Genomic DNA, 14249 nt, shown 5'->3' with positions numbered 1-14249 from the left:
AAACACAATAACCACGCTGCAAACCGACCGAACGACAAACGATGCTACTTCCGACTACGACCTCTAAGCATGTCATCCAATTCAAACACTTACATACATTCAAGTACACAATCAACCATAACCACAGTACGACTTTATTAACTACTACACATAAAAAAACACCGCCTCTGCGACATCCTACCTACAACTTTTCCCTCTAAACACGTACACACATTAACTCAAAGCGAACCACACTACTCGTTTTCCAGCATATCCAACACATACACATTACAAAATGTCAAACCCAAAACTAACATTATTCACAAACACAATGTAACAAAACACAAACAAAAACCATTAACATTTAGTAACCCTGCCAAAAAACCCATCCTCGGGTTTGTCCATGTTTTGCAATGTTGCTGTAAAATATTTTTCTGTTTCTCCAGTAACAGACACGTAGCTACTGGACCATCAAAAAATCACTACCACATGAACAAAACATTTCCATGTTCAGCAGAAAGAACAAAAACAAAAAATTAAGCTAATCTATGCATTCCACCAAATCAGTCAGGGCAGCGGTCAATTTCAGAGCCCTCTATGCGGATCATTGATGAATGCCTTAATCATTTCTGCTCTGAACGCACTAGCTGCCATCCCATCCATTGAACCTTCAACCTCCACGTTATTTGCGTACTGCCGCATAATGAAGCATACCATAATAGCGCAATTCGGTCTGCCAATTCCCAACACATGAACACGTTAATCAACATTATCAAACCAAAGAATAACTTCACAGACAATAGAACAAATTTAAGCCAGAGTTCAAATTTGAACATACGATTCCGAGTGTTGTTGGGGAAAATCACCCAACGCCTCTAATGGCCCGTCGATATTCTCTGATGTGACACCCACAATGGATGACAATTTTCCTGCTGCCCGTTTTGTGTAATCGACGACCTACTATTTCTGCATTACGTAACACGACCCAATAAGTCACACTAAACACACCCTATCACCTTATACGCAACGCACGCACACCCGATACATACATGTAATTACCATTCACTTGTACTTACCACTTTCACCGCCTCAGCAAAATGATCATCTCGGCTGCCTCTACGCGTTTTGATTGAATTGTAGTGTGTCCATGTCCTCGAGTCTGAATCGTATACCAAGGTCGTCCAATGATTTGCATCGTATATAGGGTAATGAACGTATCTGCACCCAGATGCAGCAGTCACGTGCACGTTCAGGTAACTGTCCTTTGACATTATGCTTCGATTCTTCATCATATCCTACAAAATATAGCAAACCAATATTAAACCAATAACTGCACTGCCCAACTATCCAGCAAAAATTCACAACACTATTCGACAATGTAACACTACTCATAATACTATATACGTACCGAACACAGACTGCTGTGGAAGTAAGATTTGCTGAAATTAGCACAATTAACAGCCGCTACGTTCTGTGAACTTTTTAAAATTTCAGCATATGCGTCAATAACCTAGCAACACAAATTATTCACATGTTCCAAATACATTAGCCGTACAAAACAATGCTCGTAATTCATTTCAAAGAACCCTTAACGCATGTCAATGGTGTAAGTGATGACATTCTTACATCATACTTACATATCACATCATACTTACATTCCCGGCAGTCGGCCCCCCTTGCACAAGCGACTGGATGTCTTTGAAATTAACGCGCACACCATACTCTGCTGCACTCCATACCACAGCCCTACACCAAATCACAAGCACATAAGTACAATTCAAATGTAATAACCAATGTCACAGAAAACCACAACAACTAAAATAAGAAACGAGTACGTTACCCGTCCCCTTCAAATGTGTACACCACTTGCAACAGTTTCTGTTCATCTTCAACCAACAATTTCCAAACCGGATACCGATTTTTCATTCCAAATCCAGCCCATGTTTTACACCCTCCCTCGTCATCTTCAATGTTAACTACATCCTCATTTGTGAGTTTGCCATATTACCCTCATCTTTTGACTGTTTACAACGCTTCACCAACCCAGGATACTCGTAATCCTGTAACCTTCACTCCTACCTAGCTTTGCTCTTCACACGCCGCACCAATGATGTGATGTTTGGTTCCTCAATATTCACAAAGTCTATTACCCTGTCCACCACATCATTGCCTGGCCGATCAAGAACATGTTTAATGTTCGAATTGTTCGCTGTTGCTGCTGTGTTACCTGTGCCAGCAGAATTGCATTTACTTTTTTCCTCCACTGGAGTCCATACCCCGGCACATAACGTTGACCCCTGATTTACAACTCCATCCTTGCTCCCCACCATTACGTTATGCCCACCACCTACGGTATTACCTACATCACCATCAACGCTGCGTGCTTCGTTCAATTCAGAACTTTTACCTACGACATTGGCTGTGGTATTCACCGGACCATCCGTCTGGCTTCCATTAAACCACTGTGCAGTTAACTCACACCCACCCCGTTCGTCTGATGACGTGCTATGACTTTTAGTTGTGTTCCTAGCCAGCTGTGTTACCTCGTCAAGGCCGGCCCTACCCTAAGGTAGGTAAGGCTTGTGCCTTAGGCCTCATATTTTGGCCCAAAAATAGGGCTCCCAAATTTAAAAAAATTGTTTTAGGTGCAACCTTTTTTTTTTTTTTTTTGGTTTTAAGATCAATTTAAAAGGCCCCAAATGTTTTATTGGGCCCATGTGTAATTTAGTCCATATTTATTTATAAATGTGTTTGGCCCATATTTATTAAAATGAAAATATATAAATAAATAAATAAAAAACAATAGGGCCCCTAAATTTGGCCCAAAAATAGGGCCCCTAAATTTGATAAAATATTATAGGCTCAATGTTTTTTTTTTTGGTTTTAGGATCAATTTAAAGGGTCCCAAAATATTTTTTTGGGTCTATGTATGATTTACTCCATATTTATTTATAACTGTAGTTTAGTCCATTTTTATTAAAATGAAAATATATATTAAAAAAAAAGTGTTTGGGCTCAAGAAAAATAATACATACAATATATGGGCCCTATTTGTTTTATTTTTTATTTTTACCTCTTTTATCTATTAGATTTTAGTGGAATAAATAATTTTGCTCAAATTTTTTTACCTAGGTCTTTATCAATTTTAATTAAATAATTTTTTCTTAATTTTTTTGTTCTAATTTTGTTTTATTAAATTTTTTTATTTATAATTTTAATGATTATATGTGTAAGTAAAATTTTTTATGGTTACAAACAAATAAAAAAATTGTAACTTATCGTTTTATTCATGAATTTTTTTTCAATATAAAAGGGCCCCCATTTCCGAAATTCGCCTTAGGCCCTGACGAACTCAGGGCCGGCCCTGTACCTCGTGCGCCTTGTATTCATCAACTTGGTCCTCCAACTGTGCTACTGTCGTTTTCATCTCCGACACTAGGGCATTCAAACGTGCAATTTCAGCATCCTTCAAACTGATAACAGTTTCGAACCCCATACACAAATTTGCACCTTGTGAACCAAGTGCGCGTTCCATGCTCGTAACCTTACATTCAAGTTCACGCACACGTTCCGATTTCTGCCTCAATTCTTCCTCCAACTCCGCTACTCTGTCATGCACTACACTCATTTTACTACTACTACTGCTTGCTTCTGTATCTGCATCCTTAGCTGGTTGCGTGCTTGACAAATCCAGCAGATTTGGGAACAATACTGGCCACCCTTCACCTCCTACAACCGCGCCAAATCCACGCTTCGTAACACACTTGCTGCCTCCATCGTTTGTGTCTGCCTCGTGCGTCATTCTGGCTTTCTCAACATCGACCCCTGCAAATGAGTCCACTTGCCAACAGTTCAAACTTGCCTCTACAACATCAGCACCAACATCTTTACATGGCACACCGACATGCACCAACACTGGCTGTACGTCGAGCACTTTGGTTTCTGACCCCATACATTCACCACTAACCAATGTCGTACCAACTTTGTACCGTTCAAGAATTGCCCCCTCTAGTTTACCACACCTTACCTGCCAAATACGTTACAAAATTGTTAACGACTCCAACACGTACCATCCACAAAAACCATACAACTCATCCACCCATGTCATACCTCAAATTGTCTTTTGCTACTCAAGTCGACCCCTTTCATTTTGGTCGTCAAATTTGCAATGTTCCATCTGCAAAACCGTGGCAGCACACTCTGTCATTCCGGCTCCATAAGGTTGGTGTGTTCACAAATGAAAAACTGCAGTACATTTGCAACTACATTCATTAACATGACATGCTAACAAACTAATACAAACAAGTCAGTCGCTAAGAAAATAGTATATTACGAAAATAAAACATTAATTTACGAGTAAAACGACAACACATCCGGTTACCCTTTCCGGCCGATCATGATACTCGTTCAGTGATGCAATTAGCGCGCCACGTACTGCAGTAGCCCAATCATACAACTGTATCGTACTTAGTTTGTCAATAACTCGGACGAATGCCCACCCGATAGACTCTCCAGTCGTTGTAAAAAACAATTTCGCACATATATATAACGACAGCAGCTTCGCGACATCTTCCTCGTCATTAACACTATTTCCCTGTACTGCATCATCTAACAGTTCTTTAATTTTTTTGCACGATATCCTCTCCACAATATCGCAGCGACGCTGAATAAAATCAGACGGTGGTCTCGACCCATGAGCTAAATCAAGCTGCTCCACGCCGCACTGAATGCCAAAAATGAATCGGATATCGCTTCGACACAATGGAACGCCTTTCCCCCCAATGTAGAATTTTTCATCCTCAGGATTGTATGTCTGCAGTATTTGGAACACTGTCTCATCGCATTTTTTATACGCATTTGGCGACAAGTTGTGTTTGCAGATGGAATTAATCATTGTCCAAAATGGTGTTCTTCGTAGTTGTCATTCATGGGCTGCTGTCAAATTTATTTCTAGCACGGTTTTGATAACCTCGTTTATATTAGAACGATATGCCAGGCGCGTAGTGTCAACTACTATTTCCTTCATACCATGGACATTCTGTTTTTTCCCCTTGAATGGTATCTTTCCCTGTCTTTTCACAACAATCGGTTCTGACATGAAATCAAGAATCACCCACGTCACGTGCCACACCACCACATTTTTTCCGTGGTGATTGCCTCAAAATCACCCCTGCACAAATAGCAAACAGCACTGAGAACGTAAACACCCCAGAGTTGCAGAACATAACACGTACAGTCCACACTGATAACTTCACATAAGCAATAACAACAAGCAGACATACACATTAACATTGTCCACCAAACATAACAACATAAACAACCCCATACCCAACAACCCAACGTTACAAAACACGTCGACTCGACAATGTGCCACTGCCGTCATTACCAACATCATCAAAACGTAGACATAAACATTGTTTACCCAATCTACCCAACAACATCTCCAAAACATAATTACAACCTTAATTTATTACAAAATCATATTGCTACGACAAATAACATCACAAAACCATAGAAATTAAACATCGTGCTGAACATCCCAGAATTTCAAAAAAAACACGCACATACTACAATATAACATTGCCTTAATGAACAACATCATGAAAACAGAGACATCAACATTGTACACCCAATACAATCAAAGACATCAGTAAAACATCACTAAAACATTATCAAACTACACTATGCCAATGTAATAACCAACAACATCATGGACACATTAATAAAAACAATAGCATTACTAACATTACCTACCCAACGTAACCAACAACATCAGCAAAACCTAATTAACACATTAACCTTACACAACGTCACATTGTCGCGACACAGAACATCACAAAAAACGAAGACATGAAATATTATCAAACTACACTATGCCAATGTAATAACCAACAACATCATGGACACATTAATAAAAACAATAGCATTACTAACATTACCTACCCAACGTAACCAACAACATCAGCAAAACCTAATTAACACATTAACCTTACACAACGTCACATTGTCGCGACACAGAACATCACAAAAAACGAAGACATGAAATATCTTACCCAACATAGTACCCAACAATCAACATTGTGACACTGCAATAATCACCCACATCATTGAAACAGAGACATTGTCCACCCACTATAACAGCATCCCCAACATCCTACTCAACACCGTCATCAAACCCAAAATAATATCCCACAAAGACACACCCACAACCAATTCCAAACATAAACATCGAACTTAAACACTGGCCACAGCCACAATTTCCCTCAAAAAACAAAACAACAACAACAACATTACAACCCAACAAGAATCTTCTCCGTATCAAACAAAACAACTTCAAAAATAACAAAACAAAACTGTCAAAAACAACATACCTCCACTCCTTTTTGTCATTCTCAGACGTCCCCTCACGTAACACCGTCTTCCAATCCTTATCGCAAACGAAGTCGGATATCGAAGTATACGAGGCCTTTCACGCTTCAATCGCAATGTCTTCCCACTAATCGTCAACACCACAACGTCAACAAATTAATACCAATTAGGGTTTCCATAATGTAGCGTTACCTTCCCCCAAACAGATTCGCCATCCGATTTCAGATGTAAATTTCCTTCTGAAAACCCCAAATCTTTCCTTCCAAACGAACCTCTTCACCACGGAATAAGAAACAACTAATGTAACAGCATACGAAACTGCTGCCCTATTTTCGTATTTTCACATTATTAAATTACCAAGATTGCCCATTAGTCTCACCACTGACGACCACAATGTTTATGCCCTGAATGGTCATTTTCCATATAATGGGACTGTTCGGTTCACAAGAAAACATTTGGGACTAAACAGTGTATAAGTTGGTATTTTGGGATTTATTGGTGCATCACCCTAATGTTTAATGTTTTTGTATTTTTTTTGTTTGTTTTATTATTTTATATTTATTTTGTATAAAAATAATTTAACAATCTCCACACTAACAACTATCATCAAAACAAACACAATTTTACTTAATCCCCTCACTAACAATTCCTTCACTATTAATCCTCTCACTATCAATTCCCTTTATTCTACCTCTGAAAACAAACAGGGCCTCAAATGGCTCGAATATTTTGCCAAGGCGTCTCTTTTTTTGACTCACACACAATGTCTTTTGTCTCTCCTCTCTATCTCTCCCTTTCTTAAGACTCAAAAGCATGTGTCTTCATCTCTTCAAGATCCTCAGGACAACTATGAAACATGTATATATATATATATTAAATCTCTTTCATCAAATTTGTGTAATTTTTAATGCTAACATGAAAGGATTTGAAGTTGAAGTTACTAGACAGTAGCAGAGGTGCAAATGTTTCAAATGGACAATCCTACATTAAGAATTCCAATCAGAACCTGAAGCAATTTGTAGAATAAGCACTAGTATTTGCAAACAACCAACCCATTTTCCACAAAAATCATACAAGCTATTTTTTTATTCTATTGTGGATTTTCAACAAACACTTACAATTTAGCCTTTTGCAATTGAATTAATAGAACGATGAATCAAAATGAATCATTATCAGAAAGATTCAAACTAGAAATCAGAGCACAAACACAAAAAGCAAAAAAACAGAATCGACATCCTATTAAGCAGAAGAAGAACTTACATTCAAAGCCAATCTCGTATGAATGCTGTAATGCTCAAAGCAAGAGTGAGAATAAAACTTCGGAGTGCAAGCACAATCACATTGTCCATATACAAGTGCGCAACATTGTCGGCGGTGGAGATTTCGAAGAGAGGTGGATGGTGGTGGTCTACCCAGGTTGGTGGTCAACGACGGCTGTCAGTAAAACCCAGGTCGATGGTCTTCGCCGTCGTCGTCATCATCGTCGGTGAATACCCAAATTCGATTTCAAGATGAGAAATGCAAAACAAAGTAGCATATCAAATTAAGATTATCTTGTACAACTTTGCTCAATAGCGATTAGAAACCACAAGTTCCCAACTGCCCCACCTCAAAAGAAAAAGAAAAAGAAGCTAGCCAAATGTTCTCTTGCACTCAATTATTCTTCTTGGTGGAATCCGAAACACTGGAAAATGCTATCGCAGTCTTTCAATTGCCTACCTAAACCTACAACCAAAAATGGAGTGAGAAACAACCCGATCGAACTTGGACAACCTTCCAACCCGATCGAACCCGCTCGAGTTACACCCTTAATTCGTGGTAACCCAGGTCGATGGTCAGCAGCAGCACCCAAGCTGATGGTCAGCAACGGCACATAGGTCGGCCAATTTTGTTAGGTTGTCCATAATAGTTTTGTTGTCCTCTCTCTCTACTCTCTCTTCTTTTTTTTGGAAATCAAATGCGTAGTTTCACATAGGTGTGGACAACTAGACAGAAGACAAGAGGAAGTCTTGCCAACACATTCGGGCCATTGGAGCTCCATTTTTCAAGAAACATAGCGGAATTCTAAGTTGAAATGAAATAAAAAAAAAAAAAAGTATAAAACTTGGACCTGGGAGTTTGGCTCCCTTGTAAGTAAAAATTCTTGAATCATGGATCGTAAAAAAACTTGCTCGAACAACAAATTAAATTATTTAAATTTCACTCATCTTTGGATAAAAAGACAACAAAATTTAACTTATCTTTGTCCGGTTAAAAATTCATTCGAAAAGCTCTCATTATTACATGAAAATGTATTAGAATTCATCAATTTTCCAAACTTACAAAAAAACTTTGACTTATAATTAATCCAATTAAAACTTGTTAAAAAAATAAACAAATTAAATTTTGTCTGTCCTCTCATGAGTCGCTCAACATTTCCTTCTTCCAAGTTATTTTGTCCATCTTCACATCAAATTAATCCAAAAATAAAACAAAGCATCTGGCCCTTAGATCAGTCATTGCATTCATTCTCATAATTCACCTACAAATTTACCAGCAGCAGAAAGTAGCATGGACCCAATATTTCTTTCAATGCATATAAAATTCACAAAAACAAGCTTCAATTTATTTGGCCAAAAAAAAAAAAAAAAAGGCTGTCTTCAAAAAATAACTACTATTTCTTATGGTAAGTTTGCTGATCAGGTCCAATATCATGTGAACCAGTGTTGATGTAAGGCCCTCGGAAAGTTGCCTGAGGTGGCAGTGCCTTTGATGAGTCAATCACAGGCTTCGCCCTTGATGACTTGGACCTGGGAGTAACCAACTATTATGTTCTAATTCAGTTTAAAGCAATAATATATATATATACACACATTAACATTTACATTATTGATATTATTACCAAAATCCAGGTTTACTTACGCCATGTAGAAGGGAAATGCTAAGCCTCCGGCTGCAAAAGCTACTAAGCCGGTAGCAACAATGGCATTGCGAGTTCGCGACATCAAGATTGCTGGAGCAAGCCAGCAACAAACTGCGAAGCAGGGAAACAAGATTAATTAGTTTCAAATAACATCCAATCATGTATGTTGACACTGGTTAGCTTAGGGGTTTTAGTTACCACATTTGCTAATGATAAAAATGTTACAAGCTTGGAGCTAGGAATGTCAAATTGATATACAATTTCAACTTCTTTTTGGTACTGAGGCACACACCAGCGAAATCCAGTGCGTGTATTGCAATGTTATTCCTGAATCAGTCACTCATTTTCCATTTTCTAAGCAGTGTGTAAAACATAAACAACAAAAGTCAATCCCAAGCCAGAGTTCTTTGTGCAACAAGTAGAAACAAAAAGCGCGAGGCTTTAGATCAAGTGCAATGTGATGGAAGCTTGTTAAACCAGCAACTCATTTACACCAGTTTACATGTCCAAAGCCAATGTTAAACACCATAATCAATCTAAGACTATCACTACCAGAGTAAATATTATCAAATAAACAAATTGAACACATACACATGCACACATGAATCAACAACAGTTCAGGCCACAAATTATAAGAGTCAGGTATATCAGTGACACCACGACATAACCTTGTTGAGTTGGGTTTTAGTAGGATTGCAAAAACATGTCCAAACTTAATAATGAAACAATTGAACCAAAAAAAAAAAATGTGCACAAAAATAATATCAACAATTTATATACTGACGAAGAACTCTCCTCCTCCTCTGATAATAGAACCCAGAACAACGGCCCATCTGCCTAATCTCCCTTTACTTCGAAGGACCCTCAAGAATAGGAAAAACCGCCTGGGCCAGAAGTCTCGGACGACACAATTACTTCTCCGGTAGAATAAGCTTCAAGGACTACGATCAAGACGCCATCTACAACGTCATAGACGACATCAAATACTCGACAGTCCCTACCGAATTAATGAAAAATTTAGTAGGTTGTCAGAGAGACTTCCATGTGTTTGGTAAATTCCAACCAGATCTCACTATTAGAGGAGGAATCCTTCAGTGTTCGGGAAAAGATGGGGGAAATACTTCTAAGAAAACTCTACCAGAATTGCTTTAGGAGTAATAAAAGAATAATAAATTTTGTAGTGACAACTTTTGTAAATCCTTTAAAACAATGGAAAATGACTCTCCATTGATGTTGCTTTCCAGGACAGATGCTGGGCAATCCTTCACCACCTCCTATTTTTCAGACAATATGACAACAAACAAAGTGCAAAAGTTCTTGTTCATAATGGGTACATTTTACTACAAATAAAAATTCAAGTTTTCTTTTATTTGTTTATGTACAAAGCAAAAAATGAGCCTCACTGACTTAGAACCCTAGAAAATTGCAGAAAAGGGTATGGGGAGTTTTTCTAAACTAAAATGACATGTGCATTGATAATGAAATTGAGAAGGAAATTAAGTCAACAAATGATACAACTATTATCACATGGTTGTGAATATGATAGGCATAACCGCATTGCATCAACTAAAACTGAAATTGTACCAATTGGTGGCCAAAGCCAATCATTCAACTGATCCCAACTCCTTGGGTCAAACAAATAGAGCAATCCACCTTGCCATCTTATTGTGGACTATACAACAAGAAAGAAGTTGCATTGTAGGGGCTGTCATACCTGACATGTTAGCTTCACCGCAATATTCTTTTAAACTAAATGATATCATCAAGATACCAATGGGCACAAAGAAAACAAGATAACTGGAAGTTGAAAACTAAAGAATTAACAGAACAGAGTTATTCTATGTCATCAGTTAATGTCCATTGGTAGCCAACGGCCGAAATTTCAATTAGTCTATAATTTTCAGTCAAACAAATATGGACAACCTAGCACACCATTTTATAGGGAAAGAAGTTGTGCATAAACTATATGCTGATAGTTATTTTGACCACAATTCTTCTTATATTACAAGTGAGACTATCAAGATACAAAAGGAACTGAAGAAGCATAAGTGGATCTTGGATAAAATGGGATGGATTCACATAGCAGTGTCTTGGATATAATGTAGTGGATTCACATAGCAGTGAGTACAAAGTCAATCAGTTAATGTTCTTCAGGGTAGAACCACTGGCTATCTTGGTTGAAGTAAACATCACAAGAACGTATTTTAATGGGGAAACAAGGCCATTTCGTCCTATCAACAAAAACAATATATGGGAAGCAGCAAATCAAATAAACTCTATCAATAGCTACAAAGAATGAAAACAGCTGAGATGTACACTAGAGCAAAAGATACTTTAATAATAGCAAATTCCAAGAGGGGAAAAGGAAAACAAGGATTAAGCGATGAAACATTCTTGAAAATGAAGGGGTCTCATGGGAACTTGTTACATATTATTAATAGTACACGCATTGAGCAATATAGTGATATATGAATCTAAACAATTGATGTTTTCAGGGAAGCCAAGATTATTTTCAACTTGCATTGGTATTTCATAGTCCCCTACTTGACACACAACTAAAATGAACTTGACACGGCCCAAAGACAGTGGACACAATCATCAAAATTGTATAGGTACCCCCCAATTCTCATAATTCAGATGGACACTAGGACACCAACTAGCTAAGAGAATTCTCCAAACAGAATATATTCAATAGAGAAATCCACACACAAACACACATAACTGACCCAAATTGAATTGGAAACATTGGCATTTACACATTGAAGATGGAACAAAAATTAACCCTAACTCGAACCACACAATTTCACAAATACATACACGTGTGTAAACTCAATAGATATCGTTATACAGAATTCAAGAAATGAACGACACTAGAATGGAATTAGGAATTCTGGGTTACCTGAAATCAAATGAGATGTGAAGTGAAAACCCAAAACTGACACCAATTGTATTCTAGGAAAGGAATTGCACAGAGCAGATTACAAGTCACTTTGCTTCGTCTTTGATTCCAACTCCAAGGGCTTTGGGTTGGATTGGGTGGTGTATGGAAGAGAAATTATCCGGTGTGATTCGCCGGAGGTTTTTTTCTCACGTACGCATAGATGGGATGGAGTGTTTGTACTATATACACAATCAATGAGGTAAGAGCCGTCTGATGCTTCTTCTTTTTTTGTTTGATTAAATTGTTGACACGGTGTCTTTTTTTGAGAATCAGAGTTTGTTGACATGTATTAAAATAGTATATTATTTTATTTGAATTACAATTATTTTATTTAAGTCACGTCGTCTTTTATTTAAATCACATTATTTCTTTAGAGTATCTCCAACGGTTCATCAAACTTTTCATCAAATCTGAGTAAAAAAATCACCATTTTTTCAATTTGGTACCAGATGCTCCAACGGTTCACCTTTCACCAAATCTGTCTCGAGACAACCGGTTGGTCGACCGGCCAGCCGGTCGATCGGTGAGCGGAATTTTTTTTTTTTTTTTTTGAATTGTTTGAACCAGAAATATTGAACTGTTTGAACTCTTTCCGGGACAACCGGTTGGTCGACCGGCTGGTCGACCGGTAAGCCCAAAATTTTTTTTTTTTTTTGAATTGTTTGAACTAGAAATGTTGAACTATTTGAACTTTTTCATGGACAACCGGCTGATCGACCGATTCGTCTCCCCCAACGGTCATGTACAGTGTTTCGGTGAAATGCGAAGCCTGTCCTCAGTTTGATAAATCGTTTGGTGAAATCTCATTTTGATATCGATTTGGTGCAACCGTTGGAGTACCAAACAGTAACTTTTTATTCAAAATTTAAATTTGATATCAAGTTTGGTGAACCGCTGGAGATGGTCTTACCACATCATTTTAATCCCGTCTCACATTTTATATTTTTTTTGTAAAATGTGAAAAAAAATATTAATCTAACACTTTTCAAATAATTCCTCAATTTTGCTATTAAAAAAAATTAAAAAAATTAATTTATATTTATATTTTTTATTTTTTTTTTAGAATTAGCCAAAATTAAAATTCAACGCATCGATTAATTTTAATTTGGAATTAGGCATACAAATAATTTTAGGGAATCAAAACCCATAAGAAGTTTAATTTAGAAAGTAATAATGTGAGGGCCAAATTCGTCGGCACTGCCAAAACTTTATTCTGAATTGCACTTTTATCTTTTTTAACATTATAAGGTAAATTGGCTTTTCTAAAATCGTTTCCTACAAATCGATTTTTCAGAAGTCGTTTTTAACTTTATAATAAAAATTTAACACAGAAATCACCTTTTGAAAAGTTGATTTTAATTAAGTCATCTTTAAAACTTAATTAATTAAAACAGATTTTTCTAAATATATTTTATACTATTTTTTTTTAAGTTTATTTTCAACATAAGTATTTTTTTAGCAAAAATATTTTTTATGCAAAAAATAATTTTCTGAAAATAGTTTTATAAAATGATTTTAGAAAAACCATTTTATAAAACCGCTTACATCAATTTTTTTTTTCCCCCCTTAAGGTTTCAAGTGTGACCTTCATCACAGATTGACACAACAAACACAAATCAGAGAAGAGACCACCGCGAGACGGCAACCACTGTGAAGACGAGGACAACTATGGTGTGAGAGAGAGATAGGATAGCAGCAGTTGATTGTAGTGGTCTCTTTTCCGTATTGTGTCTTCGTCGTCTTCATTTTCTGGTGAAGTGAAGTGAAGTGGTGATGGAGTACGTGTCTAGTGTTGGAGTGTCAGAGCAAAAAAAGTGAGTCGCTTGAAACCCAAAACAAACGTGGGGAAAAAATTAAAGTAAAAAACAAGTTTCATAGGATCATAATTGGCCGGGGGCGCAGCGTTGTTATAAGCGGGTTTGGGCGGAGCTTGCGCTGGGTTTTGCGATTGCGATTGGGTAGGAGGGGTTTGAGTGGGTTAAGGGACGGCCCCAGCCCCCTGGATGGCTTGCTGATTTCGGGTGCTGTGTTGTCTCTATGCATTCTGCTGTGCTTGAA

General features: G+C 37.4%; 2 protein-coding genes and 1 long non-coding RNA gene across 5 annotated transcripts; all 3 read right to left on the bottom strand.

Annotated features, from left to right (window-relative positions):
- Window positions 1-311: 311 nt before the first annotated feature.
- On the bottom strand, window positions 312-2522 carry LOC114267305 (uncharacterized). Its single transcript, XM_028208341.2, has 6 exons — window positions 1820-2522; window positions 1635-1725; window positions 1388-1489; window positions 1056-1274; window positions 818-945; window positions 312-712 (listed from the first exon to the last, which is right to left on the bottom strand). The coding sequence occupies exons 1-5, from the start codon at window positions 1903-1905 to the stop codon at window positions 940-942; spliced, it is 504 nt and encodes a 167-aa protein (XP_028064142.2). The 5' UTR covers window positions 1906-2522; the 3' UTR covers window positions 312-712; window positions 818-939.
- Window positions 2523-3239: 717 nt separating this feature from the next.
- Window positions 3240-8099, bottom strand: LOC114267304 (uncharacterized). 3 transcript variants are annotated; one of them, XM_028208340.2, is made up of 4 exons: window positions 7609-8099; window positions 4334-5149; window positions 4090-4224; window positions 3240-4006 (listed from the first exon to the last, which is right to left on the bottom strand). In XM_028208340.2, the coding sequence occupies exons 3-4, from the start codon at window positions 4126-4128 to the stop codon at window positions 3332-3334; spliced, it is 714 nt and encodes a 237-aa protein (XP_028064141.2). In that variant the 5' UTR covers window positions 4129-4224; window positions 4334-5149; window positions 7609-8099; the 3' UTR covers window positions 3240-3331. The 3 variants fall into 3 exon arrangements, with proteins under 3 accessions (XP_028064141.2, XP_082760401.1, XP_082760402.1); XM_082904275.1 differs by having other exon boundaries at window positions 4361-5149; window positions 7609-8092; XM_082904276.1 differs by lacking the exon at window positions 4334-5149 and having other exon boundaries at window positions 7609-7746.
- Window positions 8100-8828: 729 nt separating this feature from the next.
- Window positions 8829-12384, bottom strand: LOC145806693 (uncharacterized). Its single transcript, XR_014350123.1, has 3 exons — window positions 12150-12384; window positions 9250-9361; window positions 8829-9137 (listed from the first exon to the last, which is right to left on the bottom strand). It is a non-coding gene; the product is annotated as an uncharacterized LOC145806693 (long non-coding RNA).
- Between the last annotated feature and the right edge of the window lie 1865 nt (window positions 12385-14249).

The sequence above is a fragment of the Camellia sinensis genome, chromosome 14 (genome assembly GCF_055761805.1).
Source record: "Camellia sinensis isolate YWXY chromosome 14, ASM5576180v1, whole genome shotgun sequence".
In the NCBI taxonomy this organism is placed as follows: Eukaryota; Viridiplantae; Streptophyta; class Magnoliopsida; order Ericales; family Theaceae; genus Camellia; species Camellia sinensis.
This window is presented reverse-complemented; position numbering and strand designations above follow the sequence as displayed.

Excerpts from the sequence above, each read along its gene's own strand:
- LOC114267305 (XM_028208341.2), bottom strand. The coding sequence starts at position 1,905 with ATGAAAAATCGGTATCCGGTTTGGAAATTGTTGGTTGAAGATGAACAG. Across the intron at positions 1,726-1,819 it reads TACACATTTGAAGGGGACGG|GGCTGTGGTATGGAGTGCAG; the intron begins GTAACGTACTCG and ends GATTTGGTGTAG. Across the intron at positions 1,275-1,387 it reads TCCACAGCAGTCTGTGTTCG|GATATGATGAAGAATCGAAG; the intron begins GTACGTATATAG and ends TATATTTTGTAG.
- LOC114267304 (XM_028208340.2), bottom strand. The coding sequence starts at position 4,128 with ATGAAAGGGGTCGACTTGAGTAGCAAAAGACAATTTGAG. Across the intron at positions 4,007-4,089 it reads GTAGCAAAAGACAATTTGAG|GTAAGGTGTGGTAAACTAGA; the intron begins GTATGACATGGG and ends CGTATTTGGCAG.